The sequence below is a fragment of the Brachyistius frenatus genome, unplaced genomic scaffold (assembly GCF_029030835.1).
Source record: "Brachyistius frenatus isolate BFR_SWC_R1_liver_20210118 unplaced genomic scaffold, ASM2903083v1 Contig_366, whole genome shotgun sequence".
NCBI classification, from domain to species: Eukaryota; Metazoa; Chordata; class Actinopteri; family Embiotocidae; genus Brachyistius; species Brachyistius frenatus.
Genome location: NW_027210965.1, coordinates 73,969 through 97,500, shown reverse-complemented (window position 1 = coordinate 97,500; position 23,532 = coordinate 73,969). Strand labels below are relative to the sequence as shown.

The following is a 23,532-nucleotide window of genomic DNA, read 5'->3' as shown; positions in this document are numbered from 1 at the left end:
TGAATTCATGATTCACTAAACTATCATTCTGGATTGATTTCGATCAGTTCAGAGGGTGATTGTTGATGACAGGTTGCATTATGGGAGAAAGTCTTGTGAAGTGGTTCCAGTGTCAGACCGTTGAACGTCAGTGTGGGTGTTGGCAGGAAGAGAGCACTGGTGGACGATACTGACGTGGATCAGTTGGAGCAGGCGGGGGATGGGGGTGGGGGGGTCTGGCTCTCCTCACAGGCTGAAGTCAAAGGTCAGGTCGGACTTGCCCATCTTTTGTCTGTACACCCCGTCGAACTTGTCGTTCATGGACACTGTGAAGACGTCCTGCCAGAGACCAACTCGACCTGCAGGAGGACAGGAAGGATTCATAAAGACAGACTGACAGGTGGGGTTTATCTCCTAAAAACATCCGTCTTATCTAACAGCTGCAGAGTGAAAACAGCTACGACTCACCTGCTGTGACACAGACTGACTGTCAGCTCTGCATTAAACCTACAGCAGACCACACAGCAGACTCCCATGCACTAAAAGAAAAAAATTGGATGACTCACAAAGGAAATAAACAGATGATAAACAAGAACTAAACATAAATGACATCATGAACCGAACTGAAAAATGATCCCAAATCAAGAAAAAGATTCAAAAGACATGAAGGTGAAAGTCAGAGGGATGAATCCAAAGACGAAAGTCTGGGGTGCAGGTCCAACATGCAACCACACGGTGGCGGTACAACCATCCCACAAATCACCCCTATAAAATCCACCTTGAAGATTAGATTATTATGGAACCTCAAAGTGTTCAACATAAAACACATATTTTAAAAGATAAAATAAAATAAATAATCATATGAATACAATTTTAAAAATGTAAAAATGAACAAACAATTTTGTTCAGAATGAATCCAAGAAGTTCTTAAAACTCAGCTCATAGATGTGAAATCATAATCTATCAATGTTAGACTAGTGTTATACTAATGTTAGACTAATGTTAGACTGGTGTTAGACTAGTGTTAGATTAATGTTAGACTGGTGTTGGACTGGTGTTGGACTGGTGTTAGACTAGTGTTAGACTAGTGTTAGACTGGTGTTAGACTGGTGTTAGACTAGTGTTAGACTGGTGTTAGACTGGTGTTAGACTGGTGTTAGACTAGTGTTAGACTAGTGTTAGACTGGTGTTAGACTGGTGTTAGATTAATGTTAGACTGGTGTTGGACTGGTGTTGGACTGGTGTTGGACTGGTGTTAGACTAGTGTTAGACTGGTGTTGGACTGGTGTTGGACTGGTGTTAGACTAGTGTTAGACTAGTGTTAGACTGGTGTTAGACTGGCGTTAGACTGGTGTTAGACTAGTGTTAGACTAGTGTTAGACTGGTGTTAGACTGGTGTTAGACTGGTGTTAGATTAATGTTAGACTGGTGTTGGACTGGTGTTGGACTGGTGTTAGACTAGTGTTAGACTAGTGTTAGACTGGTGTTGGACTGGTGTTGGACTAGTGTTGGACTGGTGTTAGACTGGTGCTAGACTGGTGTTAGACTGGTGTTAGACTGGTGTTGGACTAGTGTTAGACTAGTGTTAGACTGGTGTTAGACTGGTGTTAGACTAATGTTAGACTGGTGTTAGACTAGTGTTAGACTGGTGTTAGACTGGTGTTAGACTAGTGTTAGACTGGTGTTAGATTAATGTTAGACTGGTGTTGGACTGGTGTTAGACTGGTGTTAGACTAGTGTTAGACTGGTGTTAGACTGGTGTTAGACTAGTGTTAGACTGGTGTTAGACTGGTGTTAGACTGGTGTTAGATTAATGTTAGACTGGTGTTGGACTGGTGTTAGACTGGTGTTAGACTAGTGTTAGACTAGTGTTAGACTGGTGTTAGACTGGTGTTAGACTAGTGTTAGACTGGTGTTAGACTGGTGTTAGAATAGTGTTAGACTGGTGTTAGATTGGTGTTAGACTGGTGTTAGACTGGTGTTAGACTGGTGTTGGACTGGTGTTAGACTAGTGTTAGACTAGTGTTAGACTGGTGTTAGACTGGTGTTAGACTAGTGTTAGACTGGTGTTAGACTAGTGTTAGACTGGTGTTAGACTGGTGTTAGACTAGTGTTAGACTGGTGTTAGATTAATGTTAGACTGGTGTTGGACTGGTGTTAGACTGGTGTTAGACTAGTGTTAGACTAGTGTTAGACTGGTGTTAGACTAGTGTTAGACTGGTGTTAGACTGGTGTTAGACTGGTGTTAGACTAGTGTTAGACTGGTGTTAGATTAATGTTAGACTGGTGTTGGACTAATGTTAGACTGGTGTTAGACTAGTGTTAGACTAGTGTTAGACTGCTGTTAGACTGGTGTTAGACTAGTGTTAGACTGGTGTTAGACTAGTGTTAGACTAGTGTTAGACTAGTGTTAGACTGGTGTTAGACTGGTGTTAGACTAGTGTTAGACTAGTGTTAGACTGGTGTTAGACTAGTGTTAGACTGGTGTTAGACTGGTGTTAGACTGGTGTTAGATTAATGTTAGACTGGTGTTGGACTGGTGTTAGACTGGTGTTAGACTAGTGTTAGACTAGTGTTAGACTGGTGTTAGACTGGTGTTAGACTAGTGTTAGACTGGTGTTAGACTGGTGTTAGACTAGTGTTAGACTGGTGTTAGATTGGTGTTAGACTGGTGTTAGACTGGTGTTAGACTGGTGTTGGACTGGTGTTAGACTAGTGTTAGACTAGTGTTATACTGCTCTTAAACTGCTGTTAGACTAATGTTAGACTGATGTTAGACTGCTGTTAGACTAGTGTTAGACTAGTGTTAGACTGCTCTTAGACTGCTGTTAGACTAGTGTTAGACTGGTGTTAGACTAGTGTTAGACTAGTGTTAGACTGGTGTTGGACTGGTGTTGGACTAGTGTTGGACTGGTGTTAGACTGGTGCTAGACTGGTGTTAGACTGGTGTTAGACTGGTGTTGGACTAGTGTTAGACTAGTGTTAGACTGGTGTTAGACTGGTGTTAGACTAGTGTTAGACTGGTGTTAGACTAGTGTTAGACTGGTGTTAGACTGGTGTTAGACTGGTGTTAGACTAGTGTTAGACTGGTGTTAGATTAATGTTAGACTGGTGTTGGACTGGTGTTAGACTGGTGTTAGACTAGTGTTAGACTAGTGTTAGACTGGTGTTAGACTAGTGTTAGACTGGTGTTAGACTGGTGTTAGACTGGTGTTAGACTAGTGTTAGACTGGTGTTAGATTAATGTTAGACTGGTGTTGGACTGGTGTTAGACTGGTGTTAGACTAGTGTTAGACTAGTGTTAGACTGGTGTTAGACTGGTGTTAGACTAGTGTTAGACTGGTGTTAGACTAGTGTTAGACTGGTGTTAGACTAGTGTTAGACTGGTGTTAGACTGGTGTTAGACTAGTGTTAGACTGGTGTTAGACTAGTGTTAGACTGGTGTTAGATTGGTGTTAGACTGGTGTTAGACTGGTGTTAGACTGGTGTTGGACTGGTGTTGGACTAGTGTTGGACTGGTGTTAGACTAGTGTTAGACTAGTGTTAGACTGGTGTTAGACTAGTGTTAGACTGGTGTTGGACTGGTGTTAGACTAGTGTTAGACTAGTGTTAGACTGGTGTTAGACTAGTGTTATACTGGTGTTAGACTGGTGTTGGACTGGTGTTAGACTAGTGTTAGACTAGTGTTAGACTGGTGTTAGACTAGTGTTAGACTGCTGTTAGACTAGTGTTAGAATTTTCAGTCCTGCTGTATTTACAGATGTTTCAGTGCCACTGTATTTACAGATGTTTCAGTCCTGTTGTATTTACAGATGTTTCAGTCCTGCTGTATTTACAGATGTTTAAGTCCTGCTGTATTTACAGATGTTTCAGTGCTGCTGTATTTACAGATGTTTCAGTCCTGCTGTATTTACAGATGTTTCAGTGCTGCTGTATTTACAGATGTTTCAGTCCCGCTGTATTTATAGATGTTTCAGTCCTGCTATATTTACAGATGTTTCAGTCTTGCTGTATTTACAGATGTTTCAGTGCTGCTGTATTTACAGATGTTTCAGTCCTGCTGTATTTACAGATGTTTCAGTCCTGCTGTATTTACAGATGTTTCAGTCCTGCTGTATTTACAGATGTTTCAGTGCTGCTGTGTTTACAGATGTTTCAGTCCTGCTGTATTTACAGATGTTTCAGTCCTGCTGTATTTACAGATGTTTCAGTCCTGCTGTATTTACAGATGTTTCAGTCCCGCTGTATTTATAGATGTTTCAGTCCTGCTATATTTACAGATGTTTCAGTCTTGCTGTATTTACAGATGTTTCAGTGCTGCTGTATTTACAGATGTTTCAGTCCTGCTGTATTTACAGATGTTTCAGTGCTGCTGTATTTACAGATGTTTCAGTCCTGCTGTATTTACAGATGTTTAAGTCCTGCTGTATTTACAGATGTTTCAGTGCTGCTGTATTTACAGACGTTTCAGTCCTGCTGTATTTATAGATGTTTCAGTCCTGCTATATCTACAGATGTTTCAGTCCTGCTGTATTTACAGATGTTTCAGTGCTGCTGTATTTACAGATGTTTCAGTCCTGCTGTATTTACAGATGTTTCAGTCCTGCTGTATTTACAGATGTTTCAGTGCCGCTGTATTTACAGATGTTTCAGTCCCGCTGTATTTATAGATGTTTCAGTCCTGCTATATTTACAGATGTTTCAGTCTTGCTGTATTTACAGATGTTTCAGTGCTGCTGTATTTACAGATGTTTCAGTCCTGCTGTATTTACAGATGTTTCAGTCCTGCTATATCTACAGATGTTTCAGTCCTGCTGTATTTACAGATGTTTCAGTGCTGCTGTGTTTACAGATGTTTCAGTCCTGCTGTATTTACAGATGTTTCAGTCCTGCTGTATTTACAGATGTTTCAGTGCCGCTGTATTTACAGATGTTTCAGTCCCGCTGTATTTACAGATGTTTCAGTCCTGCTATATTTACAGATGTTTCAGTCTTGCTGTATTTACAGATGTTTCAGTGCTGCTGTATTTACAGATGTTTCAGTCCTGCTGTATTTACAGATGTTTCAGTGCTGCTGTATTTACAGATGTTTCAGTCCTGCTGTATTTAGAGATGTTTCAGTCCTGCTGTATTTACAGATGTTTCAGTCCTGCTGTATTTACAGATGTTTCAGTCCTGCTGTATTTACAGATGTTTCAGTACTGCTGTATTTACAGATGTTTCAGTGCTGCTGTATTTACAGATGTTTCAGTCCTGTCGTATTTACAGATGTTTCAGTGCTGCTGTATTTACAGATGTTTCAGTCCTGCTGTATTTACAGATGTTTCAGTCCTGCTGTATTTACAGATGTTTCAGTACAGATGTTTCAGTCCTGCTGTATTTACAGATGTTTCAGTGCTGCTGTATTTACAGATGTTTCAGTCCCGCTGTATTTATAGATGTTTCAGTCCTGCTGTATTTACAGATGTTTCAGTCCTGCTGTATTTACAGATGTTTCAGTCCTGCTGTATTTACAGATGTTTCAGTGCTGCTGTATTTACAGATGTTTCAGTCCTGCTGTATTTACAGATGTTTCAGTGCTGCTGTATTTACAGATGTTTCAGTCCTGCTGTATTTATAGATGTTTCAGTCCTGCTGTATTTACAGATGTTTCAGTGCTGCTGTATTTACAGATGTTTCAGTCCCGCTGTATTTATAGATGTTTCAGTCCTGCTGTATTTACAGATTTTCCAGTCCTGCTGTATTTACAGATGTTTCAGTGCCGCTGTATTTACAGATGTTTCAGTCCTGCTGTATTTACAGATGTTTCAGTCCTGCTGTATTTACAGATGTTTCAGTGCTGCTGTATTTACAGATGTTTCAGTCCTGCTGTATTTACAGATGTTTCAGTCCTGCTGTATTAATAGATGTTTCAGTCCTGCTGTATTTACAGATGTTTCAGTCCTGCTGTATTTACAGATGTTTCAGTGCTGCTGTATTTACAGATGTTTCAGTCCTGCTGTATTTACAGATGTTTCAGTGCTGTTGTATTTACAGATGTTTCAGTGCTGCAGTCGGGTTTAAATTCTGACAACATAGTTTGTTTTGAGAACAGATGAAACAGTTTCGAGTTGAAAGTTTGTCTTTTCCCAGAAGAGTCGGAGGTTTTTTGAAGGTAGTTTGAGGAGTTTTGTGCTGACAAATTTAAAAAAGGGTGCAAGGTTTCAAGAAATTTGTCTGAGCGATTGCAAAAAAATTGTATTTACATTTTCCACAGCCTCTACATGGTAGCCAAGTTGGTTCTTTCACACAGATGCATGTCAGTTTTTTGGGGATGGCGCGGCCTCCTCCTCCCCACTCACCCCTGCAGATGGAGAGCGCCTCTGAGTTGCAGCATTGTTCGATGAGCTGGTTGCAGCTCTCCACCATCCCCTCCAGCTGAGCCTTGTCACAGGAAACCCCCAGGAACCGGGCCAGCTGCTCCACCAGCGTCCCCAGGTTCTGCAGGGGGGAGGACGCGTAGAAAAATGGGACCTCGGTGAAAACATAAATGCAGAGAACGGCATCCTTGCTGTGTTTTGGGTGAACATGCCCACAGCTGCGGAGGACACTGCATTCCTTCTGCTGACTCAGTCATAACGGTGAGGAACACATGTGAGGATGTAATGTACAGCTCAGTTTAACCTACACACTGATAGGAGCGCTTATTAGTGTGTACGTTATACACATGTGTGTTCGCAGACGGGTCAATGTGTGTTCAGGTTCAGTTAGAAATTACTGACCTAAATGATGGTGAGCTTAAATGAGCTGAAAACAGGTCTGCCTGACGTCAGCCTGACGTCAGCATGCCATAAGTGTGATGTCAGAGTGATTTCAAATCGATGCCAGCGTGATGACAACGCGATGTCAGATCGACGTCAGAGTGACGTCAGACTGTTGTCAGAATGATGTCAGCTTAATGTCAGCAGGATGTCAGTGTGATGTCAGTGAGTCACTGAAACATGACGAGAACCTTTGTGTCACTACACAGGAAAACAGCAGCTGATGAGCAGAAGCGTGCATTTGAAATTATAGTGAATGAAAGATGAAAGATGAGTGTCGTAATGCACAGGATTCATTACAAACATGTGTTAGGTTGATAGGACTCATGATGTCATGTGAGTTCCTGGTAACCACTCTCATGACTCTTCATGTTCAATAAACCTTAATTTCATCCGACTAATGATGGTGATGACGTGATGTGAAGGTTTCGCATGTTAGCATGTCATTATATACTATATTTTCAAACAGATCAAAATATCAATAACGTGTTAATGAGACGGACCGTTGGACCGAGCGGAGGCCTGTCTCCGGTTGGTACGTTAAGCTAACCAGCTGCTGGTCGTAGCCCTGTGATCACGCTGCAGTAAGTCGTAATGGTAATATTTTGTAAAATTAATAAATGATGTCAAACTGCTGAAGCCTCCATGTATTCTAATTTAAAACCACAAGGACACTAAACACAAGGAGACTATAACGTTAGCATGTTGCACATTTACACATTCAGCAGATGCGTTCACGTGGACTCGTTAGATTGATCTCTAATACTGTATGCCCTGTATTGACTCGTCTGCCTCCACCACTCCCACACATTCCCTATCTGTCTCCTCAGCTGCTAACGCTGCTGTGCTAGCTGGTTACTAACCAGCCTGTGGTGTTGACTGGACTCTGTGGTTCGTCAGAAGCTTTGCTGTCTTCTGCTGTCAACCAAAGTATTCAGAACCAGAACGAGCTCCAACATTACAGCTGAGGGTCGGAAAACAAAAACAAAAAGCTAAAAGGAGCCTTATGGAGTCAGGCAATAAATCTGTTCACGAGTGACTGTGTTTACATCGAATCTTTTAGACTCGGTATGAAAGAAGCTTTAAATTAAATTCAAAAACATTTAAAGTTGATTTTATGCTCCTCCGATCCAGTGAGTCAGATTAAAAAGTGATTTGACAGGATTAAACATTCAGAGGATAAATAACCCTTCAAATGCAGCATCCAGCACACAACATAACTCATCTGCTCATCTGTTTGATTACAAGACGTTCTCTGAACTACAAATTCATCTTCTCCGGTCAGTTCTGAGAAACCTCTTCCAGGAATCTGCAGAAAAGGACGAGTGTGCGTCTGAGCCTCGTAAAACTGATAAGAGCATATCTTCTGAAAATGGACCTTTGGCAGAGCAAAGAGCAAATATTGATCTGGTGTTTTCTAGAGATTTTCTGTCCGAGACAGATCGGACACGTTGGGTGGAGGGAGCTTCCTGAGACCACTGCTGTTGGGATTTAATGATTTATGAATGAAATTGTATTGAATATATTTGTATCCATCAATGTTCACTGCTAACAACAATCCAGGTATTTGTGGAGCGTTTAAGGAGCGCAGCGTTCAGCCCCTCCACATGGACCCAGTCTTCTTCCTACCGGACATCTCCACGGTTCCTACACAGCAGCTCACTCACTTTTATCTAAATTACTCTGAGCGAGTGGACCCTCGGCGAAAGACCACCAAGATAAGAGGTTCTGGTACTGTAAAGGAGCGATGAGGACTAGCCAAAGAGGCTGAAGTCATGGTATTACCTTGTACATGTCTTCGTACTTCAAGAAGAGGACATTAGACTCCATACGATGTTCCCAGAACTCCTGAACGTGTTCGAACCAGGACCCATAGCCCACTGCAGAGGAAGAGCAGCGACGGTGAGACAGTTGGACCGGAGGGACCGGAGGAACCGGAGGGATCAGATGGACCGGAGGGACGGTCCCAGTCAACCTTCATACTTACGTTTGTCGTACATGAAGCGCCGGCAGAACTCCTGGAAGGTTCCCCGGTAGCTCATAGTCCTGAGAGAGCGGTGGAACTGGTAGTAGGACACCACCAGGTCCTTCGGGTTCCGGGCCATGTAGATCACCTGGAACAGAACCACAACGGTCCAGTCAGAGACAGAGTCAGAGTAATGCTGCTGTTAGAGGACAGTACCGTACAGATTCCTTGTTGGACTCCATCAAGGAAGTGAGTTCATTTGATGATTTAGTTTGTACTGTATATAGAAACATGTTGTGTTTTGGTGAATTAAGGTTTCGCAGATCTTCCTGTGACGAGTGAACCTTCGTTAGCGTGTTAGTGTGTTTCGGGGGGGAGGCCGAGCACATGCGGCATCTACTGCCAACAACGGTGGTTTCTTCATGATATAAAGTTACTAGTACGAGTCGGACTGAAAGCAGAGGATATTGAAGCTAAAGATACTTACGAGCCCTCCAACGGCCAATGAGGCGTGTTTTATGTTTATTGAAGCTGTTATGTTCCTAACAATGTACGATCTTCGGATTATTGTTTTCTATGAGAATGTTTTGCAACTTAAGTTATTCACGAATTATACATTTTCTGTGTTTAGTTCTTTGGATTGCATTAAATGTCAGTAAACCACAGAGCGCCTTGAATGTGGTTCACCTGGAGGGGAGCTGAGGACTGACCATCACTGGAGAGACTCATTACATTACATTACATCTCATTACATTACATTACATCTCATTACATTTCATTTATCTGACTCTTTTATCCAAAGCGACTTACAATAAGTTCATTTCAACCATGAGGGTACAAAACCAGAACAACAAGAATCAAGAAAATACAATTTCTCCAAGAAATCCAAACTACAAAGTTCTATCAGTAAGTTCTATTTTGAGATAATAAAGTTCTACTGTTCAAGGTAAAGGAGGAGGAGGTGTGTTTTTAGTTTGTGGTGGAAGATGTTCAGAGTTTCTGCTGTCCTGATGTTGGTGGGGAGCTCATTCACTCAGCTCGAAAACAAGCTGCTGAGGAGGAACTCAGGTCTCCAGGAGGAACCTAGGTCTCCAGGAGGAACTCAGGTCTCCAGGAGGAACTCAGGTCTCCAGGAGGAACCTAGGTCTCCAGGAGGAACTCAGGTCTCCAGGAGGAACTCAGATCTCCCGGAGGAACTCAGGTCTCCCGGAGGAACTCAGGTCTCCAGGAGGAACTCGAGATAATGTCCCAGATATCGAGACAATGACCCACGTGTCAAGAGAATATCCCAGATATCAAGACAATGTTCCACGTGTCAAGATAATGTCTCAGATAGACAATGAGACAATGTCCCACGTGTCGAGACAATGTCCCAGATGTCGAGGCAGTGTCCCAGATATCGAGACAATGTCCCATGTGCCGAGACAATGTCCCAGATATCGAGAAAATGTACCACGTGTTGAGACAATGTCCCAGATATTGAGACAATGTCCCACGTCTCGAGACAATGTCCCAGATATTGAGACAATGTCCCATGTGTCGAGACAATGTCCCAGATGTCGAGACAATGTTCCAGATGTCGAGACAATGTCCCATGTGTCGAGACAATGTCCCAGATGTCGAGACAATGTCCCAGATGTTGAGACAATGTTCCAGATGTCGAGATAACGTCCCACGTGTCGATTGGCTCCACTTTTTAAAAGTCAACACTCGCTTTTCTAGAATTTGGAAACCTAAAGATGATTTGACTTCGACTTCGACCTCTATCCTAACGTTTGTTTTTATTTTCTAAGTTGGACAGACATTGAAAGTTTAGTCTCTCTGCATTGGTAAATGTCCAACATCATCCCAGAAAAATGCACTCTTTGTCCCACATGTGGACTGTTTGAATGTGGTCACTGTGTACGGGACACTTTAACGTGGTGCATGAACACTAGATTCACCGTAACTAACAATCTTCATAGTCCTGAAACAATGTTTTGATATTAGATTTATTCAAATTCAGAACACAGTTTGTGGATACGTGATGTCTACTTCAGAATATATCCAACAAATCTCAGCAGAACCTTTTAAATGAGCGTCGAGATGTAAAGATCGTCATGCGTCCTGACACTGACCTTGGCCTCTCCGTTGTGCATCGCTGTCGGGAGGAACCGGTAGGGAAGATGACTTTTGATTAAGCGGGGGGACGTCAGCTCCTGTGGAAACACAAAGGAAGTCAGTCTGCTCTGATCGATCCTTCAGAACGCTGCTGCTGCTCTTATCTGTTCAAAACCTCCGACATCTGATCTGCTGGTTTTCTTGGAAAATACTTTTTCTCTCAAGGAGTCCATTGAGCCTGTTTGTGTGTCCGCCAGCAGAGAGTCTGACATTATGTCGGCAGACCCATTGTCTGTTCAATACTATCAGCCTGGTGATATTAGATTTTGTCCAGCAGTCACTACAATATAAATGATAGATAATGTCTTGAGTATTTGATTGATTAATTATGTGTATTTTAGTCATGTGACAGCCGTCCCTGGACCCTGAGACAGTAACAGTGGAATGACAGCACTTAAATTAATATTACAGCCTGTACATATTTAATAAAAACACATAAATACATTGTTGACACATTGAAGTTTGAAACATAGCAAATTAGCTAGTCCAGTAAATTGTTTTTGATTAATTGGGAAAATATCAAAGTGTTACAACAGTCCATGCTCTCCCTTCTCCTTAATATGAGTACAAACCAAAATCAATAGCTACTTTATTAATTGAACAAAGACATGATTTTAAAATTATACTGCAGGGTCAATAAATAAACTTTGTTTGGGAGTTTGTTGATGTACTTTTTCCATCATTTTAGGTTTGATTGGAAGTGTCTCTATGAAAGCATCTTGTTGCATCATCCTCCTGCAGTCGGCTCCACCTGGACACTCAGCACCACCAGCAACTCCGGCCACAAACTCACATTTTATTGAACAGATTTTCTGTAAATGCATTTAGATTTTAGAAACCTGGCTAAGTAGACTCTCACTGTCAGGCTGCCAACACACTCTGTAGTTGTTCGTAATAAATCCAAACCAAACTGCAGGAGCAGCTGAAGCAGTGAACCTGCTGTAGTATCAGTGTGAGTCTTGGTTTGATTGTGCGGTTCACAGTGAGGAAACTCCCAGCATGCTCTCCGGTTTCACATCTAAACAGGAGTTTGTTACTATGCTGTCACACACAGTAACAGGCAGATTCACACCAGTGTAGCCTCCTTCTTTATTATCTACCAGCCTCCACCGGCCTCCTCCAGGACTGAAATAACTGCTGATCTGAGGTCATCACTGTACCTGTATGATGTCCAGCCCTGGCTGAGGGTACTCTAAGACAGGCAGCTGTTCGTCGATGTTCATGAGACCGATCTCGTCCGGGTCGGCTCCCTGACTCACCAGGTACACAACCTCCTGGAGGAGACTGGTGCCTGCAGAGACAGGAGACATCAGGACAATCAGGAACCTGGGACCACTCGATGACAGCTGAGGACACAGGTGATGTGTTGGTGTAGACGGTCAGGAACTTTATATGACTTTTAGTAGTTATTTGTTGTTCGGTGTTTACGTATTTTGTACAAAACGGTGATTTTGTCCACCTTAAAGCGAACGGGAAATCCTCCCGATAAATGTGATAATTTGTGACAAATTCAGCCGACTTTGGAGCCCCACAGCTCCGGCACACTTTACAGTAGAAATGTCACTCATGTTTAAACGGGTCATGAGTGTTTGACCTTTTACTGAATAAAGATATCTGTCACGTTTTTTTCAAAATCGCAGTTTAAATTTTTTTTTTTTTTTGGGGAGATTCAGATGTCACCTGAGATGTCACCTCTGATGTCACATGAGATGTCACAGTCTAACTTTTTGCGCCCTGAAATATTGTGAAAAAGGTTTTGTTAATCCTGTTTTTTGCCCACAAATTTCACTCTAAATACACAACTTATACATGAAACTGTAGGGATTTTTGTCAGCTTTCACTCAGTGCAGCTCTCGTTGTGATGAGACTCACAGTTTTGACCAAAATCCCCTCTTAACACTTAGTTCTCCCACAAACTCTCCAATGGACTCCTATTATATGTGAGCTCTAAGAGTTCAGGTCTAAATCAGAAACGGAGGGCGTCTCTAACCTGCGACCAAGCCCTTAAACTAAGAAATAGGAACATAAAATTTAATACAGTTATTACCGACAAGTTTCTGTCGCTTACGGTGAAACAATTTTTTTCAATAGGACCAGTAGTTTTTGTCTGGTAAGGACTTTTTGAAGGCTGCAACAAGCCGTTTCCAGCCAAACAAGCTTGATGAAGCCACTTTACATGTCACATGTTGTGTTGTCAGTTTGTTCTGACGTAACCAAAGTGGTCCATAAAACCCGGTAATGCAGCAAAACAGAGAAGTCCAGTGATTTAGTGTTGTATTTTCATCCTTACAAGTAAAATGACCAATAACCACCTTCTTTCCCGTCAACAACATCATGAGGCTGCTGAAAACTCAATACAGCAGCACTGAGGAATTTATGGATTTATTGCTTCATTTGAGCACATTTAACATTGACACTGAGGAAACATCCACAGAGAGAGTGGTGAACTTTCCCTTTAACAAAGAGTAGAAACACTATAGTCCATCATAAAACCATTCCATACAATAAAAACACCTAAATTACTAAATGTAGTGAATGTAAACTGTCACTTCAGTAAATGTACAAATATACATTTTTAGATATATATGTCTTTAAAACCCAGCAGCCCATTGGGGTTCTGATCCATGAAAACAGTCTGACCATTTCACAGGACTCTGATGTTCAGGTGGTAAATAAATGCCCTGGTCAAAGGTAACTTGGCAGAAAAATACAGTATATACTTCTTTACTTTCACCACTTTTTTATTTTTTTCATTCTTTCAATCCAAAGTCACAAAACCAAATTGTCTGTTGCCATGGCGACGTCCTGTCTGACGTCCTCGTGACTCGGTGTGGTTTACAGACCGAATGTGTCCATCCAATCCGACATCCCACACAAAACAGGACAACAACATGAAGGCCGGAGGCTCCGAGTCCCGCCCCATGAAACCTGAAGGACAAGGCTTCATTAATCAGAGGGAAAAGTACCAGCTCCCCCACCCCTCCCCCGCTGGCTTTAAATAACCCTGCCAGCATTCTGCATTAGAGGGTGACACATCTGCTGTCTCTGAGGACAATGAGGAAGATGAAGAGGATGCGAGACGCCTCAGGCTGCCTGTGAACCCAAAAACATCATGTCACCAAGATCTGTGTCTTTTCCCTGAAACAGCTTTTATATCACATTAGTAGCAGTTACGAGGTCTTTGGCATCCATCAAAGGGTTCGCTTGTGTTTGATATTTGAAAAACATCAAATATGGCTCACAAATAAAAGTCAAAAAACTACACAGGCCAGAAATAAAAAGATTTACTGAGAACAACTTGTCAAACCACCAGGGACTCCTCGTACGCTTCATGAGATTGGACACCCCAGTAAATACTGGCTGTGATGGAAGACATTAGTCCTCATGTCCAGTGACGCCACAGCCGGTTACATGTGCATGAACACTGGGCAAATCTGTCAGTCAAATAGTTTCTGAAAACTCTGACTCCTGCATTTCCTGTTTTTTTCTGATCAGTATTTTTCCGTTTCAGTGTCACTGACATATTTCATCAGCTAATGAACTCAGAGGAGCTCGGACTGATGAAACACACCACGTATCAGAGGTACCGGTTGGACCCAGACGGAAGGCACACGGCTACAAAAGAAAAGATTTATTATAACATCCAAAGAACAGATCAGGCTAATCAAACAGAAATAACAAAAGAAAACCAAACAAGGTGCCAATACAAATCAACTAACTGAGAAGCAAAGTGAAACCCACAGAAAGACAGGACGCTGAAGGAAAACAGACAAACTGAACTCTGACAAGGACAGAGAGAGGTGACTGGGGAGAGAGCAGGTGAGGTGGGCGTGGCCAGCAGGTAACAGCAGGGAGAGAGAGGGAGGACCACAGATGAACAGAAGGAGCTGACAGAGACTTTCAAATTAAAACAGAAAACGTCGGGCTGAAAATAAAGTACAAAAAAACAAAAGTTTTCAAACTAAAGAACAGAAAACGGATCAAATTAAACGAGATCATGACGCTGTGCTGAAGACTTGCTGATATCTGCAGATATGTGATATCTGATATCGGCCTGCTGGGTTATCGTGGTCGGGTGTAAGTGATGTTTTTATTTAGTAGAAACAACTTGAGACTGTGTGTGGTGCAGAGGTCAGAGGTCATTCCAAAGGGCCACAGGACGTGAAAGGCACTCCATAAGGACATGGAGCGATGTTGACATCGGGGGTTAAACGAACACCGTCTGTCTCAGTGAGGAGACGTTGTCGGTTCAGAGCTGATATCTAAAGAGTCACCTCAGCAGTGATGTAGAAGGAGCTGACCTGTGAGGAGGAGCAGCGCTCAGTCTTGGACCTCAGAACCAGTCCTGTCTGCTGACTAACTGAAGGCTGGAGGCTGTAACCAGTCATGGTTTCAGGATGACATGCTCTCCTCCACACGTGGACAGAAGTTCATTTCAATTCTTTTTTTTTAGATTATTTTCTCAAACCTTTTGTTATGTTTGGATGAAGATCAGGAGAACTTCTGAATCCGAGTTTAACCTTTCCTTATAAACTGAGCTAAAGTTCTGAAAGCCTGAATGTGTCACAGGGGTTCTGGATCGGACCCAATAGCAGACCACGGGCGTAGATGGTGAGAATAAAATAGAATGATGTATTGTTAACAGGAGTTGTAGATGGAGGTGAGGCTGTGTGTGAGGGTTTAACAGTTAGAGTTGGCCAGCAGAGGCAGGCAGAGACTGAGTTCTTCTGCTGGGGCTGAGTCCCAACACACCGGGGGAGCAGCCGTGAGACAGACGTGGAGGAACCAGAGGGACTCTGGCAGGAGCAGCTAGTCCAAAACAGTGGCTGTACGCGTCCCCGCGCTCCACACCGGACCGAACCGTACGGCGGAGGACAGGTCGAGTGGTCTGTCGGTTGAGTGGACCCGTAGACCGCCGCAGGGCATCAGATAAGGCCGAGGGGACATAAGGGGACAGGCAGCTTGTTGGTTTGATAGCAGGTTGCAGGTGAGTAGACGTAATGAACCGACAACCCGGGACTGCAGGACCAGGGTTGATATAGTGCCAGGTGGTAATTAGCAGGATTGTCAGCAGCTGTGCACCAATCAGGGGGCGTGGCCATGGGAGGTGTGAAGAGGCAGGAAGTGGAGAGACAAAGACCAAAACACAATAAACAGGGAATGACAGCATGAGGAGAAGAGATCACAGGGTCAGACAGAGATCCTGACAGAATGTGTGGATGATGATATTTTCTTGCTCTGTAGTTTTAAGTTTTCTATCTGAGAATAAATATCCCCAGATTCAGTCAGTAACAGGTGAAAAACTACAAACCAAAAAACAAACATGAAGCATGTGAGTTAAAGAAGGCAGCCTCTTGAGTGACGAGGTCACACCAGCGACCTTTAAAAATGCCGCCGGTTGCGTTTTTATAGCAGAAGGTCTGGTACCAGGACACGGAGCTCCAGGACAGAAGGGGTTAAAGGATGAAGATGTTAATATCTTCTCACAGGCTGCATGGGTGTTTCAACAAATCAAACCACAGAACTGTGAGGGACAGATGAAATAAAGAAGGGCTGAAGGTGGTGCAGCAGAGACAGATCCAGTCTCCACCTCCATGTTCGCCCCTCATCAGACTCTCCCTGCTGGGTGAAGCTCTGGTCCAGCCTCAGGCCAGGATGTCTGTCCCTTCATGTCCACAGCAGGAGGACACCTGTCTCAGATCAGCGGTTCAACATGAATAACTCTGCCTGTTATGATGTGACGATGCTGTGGTAAAAGGTCATATTTGCATTAAATCAAGTACTTTTTTAAGGCACTTAGTCGCCATGGTTACAATAATAAAGATGGGGAAGGTGAACATAGTGGAGGTGGGTGAGAGGAGGATGTTAGCCAAGCTGACATCAATCATGGGCACCACCTCACCCTCCATGAGGCTGTAGGAGCTTTAAGCAGCTCCTTCAGACTGCTGCACCATCAGAGCAGGAAGGAGCGCCACCTGCAGGTTTTGTTTGTTCCAACGGCTGTCAGACTGTTCAACACCATAACATAACGTTGCACTGTTCATCTCCTTTCACAGCACCTGACATATTCCATTCATCCCAGGCTGTATTTATTTATTATTTTATTTTTATTTTATTTGTTTTTGTGTATACAGTCTGTGTGTGTGTATTTATTTATTCATTGATCTTATTTGTTTATGTGTGCACTTTTTTGTGTTTCTATGCTGCTGTGAATACTAAATTTCCTACTGTGGGATTAATAAAGTCTAAATCTGAACAAACAGTCACAGCTAAAAGACAGAGGAAGATGAGTTTCTGTGTGTGCGTGAACACATGGCTGCTGTCTAAACAGACATAATGCTCGGCCATCACACAATAAACTGGAGCACCATCTTCCACCCCACCCCCCCTTTTAAACCCTCCTCTGTTTGGTTTACAGAATCCTGACAATCCCATTGGCCGAGCTGTTATTGTGAGCCAATGGCATCACAGTTCTGCAGCATCCCAACCATGTGCTGTGCCACGTGCTTCACTTCTCTGCAGCAGAGGAGACAAACAGCAGCTCAGAGCAGGAGGAGGAGAAGGAGAAGGAGGAGGAGACAGGGAGACACCTGTCTGCTTCAGACATCCTTTAAGTGTCTCACATGGAGATCAGTGATGTCGAAGGAAACTGCAGAGAAACTGAAACAGTTTCATGTGAAGGACGTTGAGTTCAGACCCGGCATCGTTTTCATTAATAAATATAAAGGAGACACCTGCTGAGACAAACTGATGACAAGAAGTGTTTCAGTCTTTTAACCCTGCAGATGGTCAACATTCTGGGATAATAAACAGCTTCGTTCCCTGGAAACATCTGAGTCTGTCTTTGATGTATTTAGTCATACAGGTTTCATAATGAGACTGATGAGGATCACGAAGACACGTCAATGTGGACGACAGGTCAAAGTCATACTGTCCTCTTACTGCTGACCAGGGACGGACAGATCAATGCATACGCTGGACACGATGATGACACAGCGACCATCTCATCCGGTCTGAACAATCACAACCATGACAACCATCACAGCCATCACAACCATGACAACTATCACAGCCATCACAACCATGACAACCATCACAGCCATCACAACCATGACAACTATCACAGCCATCACAACCATGACAACCATCACAGCCATCACAACCATGACAACCATCACAGCCATCACAACCATGACAACTATCACAGCCATCACAACCATGACAACTATCACAGCCATCACAACCATGACAACCATCACAGCCATCACAACCATGACAACTATCACAGCCATCACAACCATGACAACCATCACAGCCATCACAACCATGACAACCATCACAGCCATCACAACCATGACAACTATCACAGCCATCACAACCATGACAACCATCACAGCCATCACAACCATGACAACTATCACAGCCATCACAACCATGACAACCATCACAGCCATCACAACCATGACAACCATCACAGCCATCACAACCATGACAACTATCACAGCCATCACAACCATCACAACCATGACAACCATCACAACCATGACAACTATCACAGCCATCACAACCATGACAACCATCACAGCCATCACAACCATGAAAAACATCACAGCCGTCATAACCATGACAACTATCACAGCCATCACAACCATGACAACTATCACAGCCATCACAACCATCACAACCATCACAGTCATCACAACCATCCATCACAACCATGACAACCATCACAACCATGACAACCATCACAGCCATCACAACCATGACAACCATCACAACCATGACAGCCATCACAACCGTCACAACCATGACAACCATCTCAACAGTCACTACGGAGCCGAACCGCTCACACTGTCTGCTGCCGTTTGGGGCTTTAGTGAAAACAGACTGCAAAACCAAAACAAAGAGCTAAAAGAGGCTACAATGCTCCGCAGCGTGAGAAGTACTACCCTCATCAGGTGTAATAACTTCACCCGTTGTTTACATAAACTACGTATTAGTGTAGTTTTTCAGTCACACATTTTTCCCACTGAGCAGAGCCGTAATTAGATGGGCCATGCAGAACTAACCAATGGTTGGAGGGCAAAACATAAACAGGAAGCAGCATGTTGCACAGAGCCTGTCTGTCTGTCTCTGGATCAGGTGACAGAAGGTGGACGGCAGGACGCTACAGCTACGCCTCTTCAACCTGCATCATGTTGTTCAGCTGCATACTGTAATCATTCATGTGACGTGTTGCTCTGACTTCTGGCCTTTTTTATGACGTCTTCAGGCTCGTTACAGCAGAACTCATCACACTAACGTTTCACATCCACTGAACTTCCTGTCACTGATTCAAAGTATCTCTGTCATCACCTGTTCATTTTGCAGCTTTAACCTTTGAATGAAGCCGAGCTGCATTTTACAAGCTGTGTTCAGTTTCTTGTTTATTGACTTTGCTAACGTTGCATAAGTAATTAACTGTGTGCTGTTATGACTGTCTGCATCTTCCAGCTGACCTCCAGCTCTTCTATTAGGGTGTGAGGAGCCTGAAGAGGAAACCAGACGTCCTTGTGTTGTTTTAACTACGTTTCCTATAAATGTGAAGCTGTATCTGTAAGTTCTGTCAGACGCTGTGTGCAAGATCCTGTCCTTTCAGACCAAGTAGATCCACTCTGTAATTCTTGATAAGAATGAACAAGGGAATGAACCAAAAACAGGCAAACAACAAACGATTCCCATAAAAAAAATTGAAGTTTTATTCTTCTATCACTTAATAACTCGGGTAACTGTCTTTATCCAAAAAAAGGGCAAAACAACCAAAAGCGCGCAAGTGGAGGTAAGGGGTTGTTTAACTAAATAATAAAAGTCAACTTAGACTGTCCTCGGTTCCACCAGCTCCCGGGTCTTCTTCCTTGAGTTCCTCTTCAGCCTGGTTCTGTCCTCTCCATTAGGCAGTCCTCCAGACTACAGCGCGTTTGGCGCTCCTTCTGGCCATGCACTCCTTCCTTCCTCCTCCTGCAGTTTGTAGATCGGTGGCCATTTTGTGGTGTGACTGCCGATCTACAAAGGGGATGTAGCACCCATCCACTACCTGGCCCCTCGTGATGCCACAATATATTATCTTGTTTTATCAAATTGGCCAACGACAGTTTGTTGTATCATCGTTTATTTGTTCATTTCTCACGTGTACATACATGACTTCCATGCCACTAACGTCCCTCTGTATGAGTGTTGGAAATGCACTTTATGTTATCATATATCTAGTTAACTGGCATGTTGTTAAGCATGTGGTGTGGCTTTGAGTCCATTTAAAAACTACAGTCTACACAAATTAGGAAAGCCTCCTTAAAACCATATAAGTGTCAGTTTGTGACGTGGCTCACTGAGAACATGGAGGTTCCAGCTGCTCTGAGCTACAGACAGCAGCAGGTCAGACATACTGCTCAGCACTCTGCACCAAAACCACCTGAATGGAATCATAGCGGATGTTTGGAGGAAGCTTTAGGTTCCTGTCAGTCAGCCGGCACACAGGAAACTTTCGGTCCCACCATGACGGACTCCACCAGAACTCCTGAGAGAACACAGGGTTCTCCTCTGGAAGGGAAGTCATGTCCTCATCGAAAGTTCAGCAATGAGAACACTTCAGGTGGTTTGCAAACAGGGACACCGAGTACCAATGTATTTAAGGTAAACGATAATTCACAGTATCAAATAGGAAGAATTTGAAGGAGCTGTTGTTACTGACAAATACAAAAAGGAACCCAGTCAGACAGCAGCTGACAGTTCACCACCTGGAATAAATCATCCTGCTACGAGAAGTAAATATCTCACTAATCAATTCACTGCAGCACTTTCTGACTCAATCAAAATATTTTATGAGCAAATAATCTTGAGACAAATACTGTGTTGCACACACACACACACACACACACACACACACACACACACACACACACACACACACACACACACACACACACACACACACACACACACACACACACACACACACACACACACACACACACACACACACACACACACACACACACACACACACACACACACACACACACACACAAACTTATTCCCTGTGTTCAGTGTTCTTCGGTTGATTGACAGTCCTTTACTTCTCTCCACTGTATGAGTGTGTATTGGTGTAATAAGGTTTCTGCTGAGGTTCTGTTGAGTCTCTGCCCCCCCCCTCCTCACCTGGTCCTGCACTCAGTGACAGAGCGCTCCCGCTACCGTCCAGCCGTCACATGATCGGACCCACCCGCAGTAGTAGCATTAGCAGCGGCGGTAGCGGTAGCGGCAGCGGTAGCGGCAGCGGTAGCGCTGCGCAACGACGCTCCAGAGCTGGATGTAAACATGAACTTCTACAGATGCGCGTGTCAGTGACGAGGATGATGGAGACCAGATCAGAGGTGTCGGCTGGACTCCAGACAGACATCAGTCGATGTAGTTTAACTGACTCCCTCATTTGTTGACATGTGTTCATGAACTACAGACTGCAGCTGGCCTGTTCGTGCTGCAACACAGGCTGTCTGCAGGAAACGACCACAACTACAGCTGATCTGTGTGCGACGGATGCAGCGTGTATGTTTGTTTTATGCATGTTGGGAAACTTTGATAAAATAAGCGGAGTCCTGCAGAGACAGAGAGCAGCATGCATCCAAGGAGGAGGCTGCTTACCTGACTTTGGGTACGTCACAATCCATATGTCGCTACTTCTGAGGGAGAAGTTGGCGATCTCCTCCATCTTCCCTCTGCAGAAGGGCGGCAGCCGCACTCCATCAAACTCGAAGTATTTGCTCTCAAACTCGATCGGCGTGCTCGGCGTGTCTGCCTCGCTCTCGGCCATCCTCGAAACGAGCCGCCAGCGCAGGAGAAAGAGCACGCGATCACCACGCAGCCGTGTTAGGATTTAAAGAGATGAGGAAGATGATGGTGGTGGCGCCAATGCCCCTCGCGTCGCGATGCTGAAGCTCGGTGGTTGCTGCTGCACGGCAAGGCGGACGAGTTGACCAACAGCCAATCACGCAGGGGAAAAGTGATGTAATGCGCGTGCACGAGCCACAGCATCAGGACCACTCTCAGCGGCCCGAGGATGCGCGCGCCCGCTAAAATATAACGTCTCCCATCCCATACACAGACCTATACACTCCTCTATGCAGCCAATAATGCTTTCATGTTGCGATCCTCTCTCTGTCCAATCAGTTACCATGTTGCCTGTCCATTCATCAGCCTGTTACTGCTGGGCTGACTCTCTAGAGCCTCAATGACGTCATTACTCCTGCAGTCACAATAATTCAGATTTGTCCTGCAGAGTCGAATTAAGGTTTCTAATTGTCGATGTTTATTTCTAATATCACAGTCTTAAGCCGGTGCTTTGTGTGCTTTTAATGAATGTTTTGTGGTAAATTTATGCCTCAATCTTTAACCCATAATAACAAAGTTAAAACATGTTCTTCAAGGTTTTTGCAAATTTATTAAAAGTCAAAATCAGAAATCTCTTATTCTCAAAAATATCCAAACCCTTTTCTGTGGTTCTGCACATCACATCACATGCTAATACATCCTGCAGGGAAGCACGGTGGTGGTAGCATCATGATGCTAATACATCCTACATTGAAGCAAGGTGGTGGTAGCATCATGATGCTAATACATCCTACAGGGAAGCACGGTGGTGGTAGCATCATGATGCTAATACATCCTGTAGTGAAGCACGGTGGTGGTAGCATCATGATGCTAATACATTCTGTAGTGAAGCACGGTGGTGGTAGCATCATGATGCTAATACATCCTACAGTGAAGCACGGTGGTGGTAGCATCATGATGCTAATACATCCTACAGTGAAGCACGGTGGTGGTAGCATCATGATGCTAATACATCCTGCAGTGAAGCACGGTGGTGGTAGCATCATGATGCTAATACATCCTACAGTGAAGCACGGTGGTGGTAGCATCATGATGCTAATACATCCTGTAGTGAAGCACGGTGGTGGTAGCATCATGATGCTAATACATTCTGTAGTGAAGCACGGTGGTGGTAGCATCATGATGCTAATACATTCTACAGTGAAGCACGGTGGTGGTAGCATCATGATGCTAATACATCCTGCAGTGAAGCACGGTGGTGGTAGCATCATGATGCTAATACATCCTGCAGTGAAGCACGGTGGTGGTAGCATCATGATGCTAATACATCCTACAGTGAAGCACGGTGGTGGTAGCATCATGATGCTAATACATTCTACAGTGAAGCATGGTGGTGGTAGCATCAGGGTGGTGGTAGCATCAGGGTGGTGGTAGCATCATGAGACCTGAGACTGGGATGATAGTTCATCTTTCAGAACCACAATGACCTGAAATGAGCATCAGGACACCAGTGGAGAGGCTTCAGGACGAGTCTCTGACTGTCCTTCAGTGGTCTACAGGTGTGGAGCTGGTTACCTGTCCCTGTAGGAACACCTGGATGTGAACAGACACTGTGTGAATATGTTTCATAAAGAGTGTGAGCCCTTTGAACAGCAGCTGTGCTGGAGGAGGGTTTTTTTTTTAACAAACTTTATCAACAAACAAGAGGTTTACATTACAAATAACTTACAATAAAATAAAATAAAAAATTAAATGATACCTGCC

The 23,532-nt window shown here is 43.8% G+C and overlaps 1 protein-coding gene across 1 annotated transcript in view; it reads right to left on the bottom strand.

Moving 5' to 3' along the window:
* Positions 1 to 22,040, bottom strand: part of sult4a1 (sulfotransferase family 4A, member 1) — a 25,855-nt gene extending 3,815 nt beyond the window's left edge. Inside the window, exons 1-7 of the mRNA XM_069724231.1 lie at positions 21,583 to 22,040; positions 12,066 to 12,196; positions 10,863 to 10,943; positions 8,767 to 8,893; positions 8,565 to 8,659; positions 6,321 to 6,459; positions 1 to 338 (exon numbers count right to left, since the gene is read on the bottom strand). The exon at positions 1 to 338 is cut by the window's left edge and continues 3,815 nt beyond it. Of these exons, the coding sequence (XP_069580332.1) occupies positions 226 to 338; positions 6,321 to 6,459; positions 8,565 to 8,659; positions 8,767 to 8,893; positions 10,863 to 10,943; positions 12,066 to 12,196; positions 21,583 to 21,751 (855 nt within the window). The 5' untranslated portion in view covers positions 21,752 to 22,040 and the 3' untranslated portion in view covers positions 1 to 225. The remainder of the gene's footprint in view (positions 339 to 6,320; positions 6,460 to 8,564; positions 8,660 to 8,766; positions 8,894 to 10,862; positions 10,944 to 12,065; positions 12,197 to 21,582) is intronic.
* Positions 22,041 to 23,532: the final 1,492 nt, after the last annotated feature.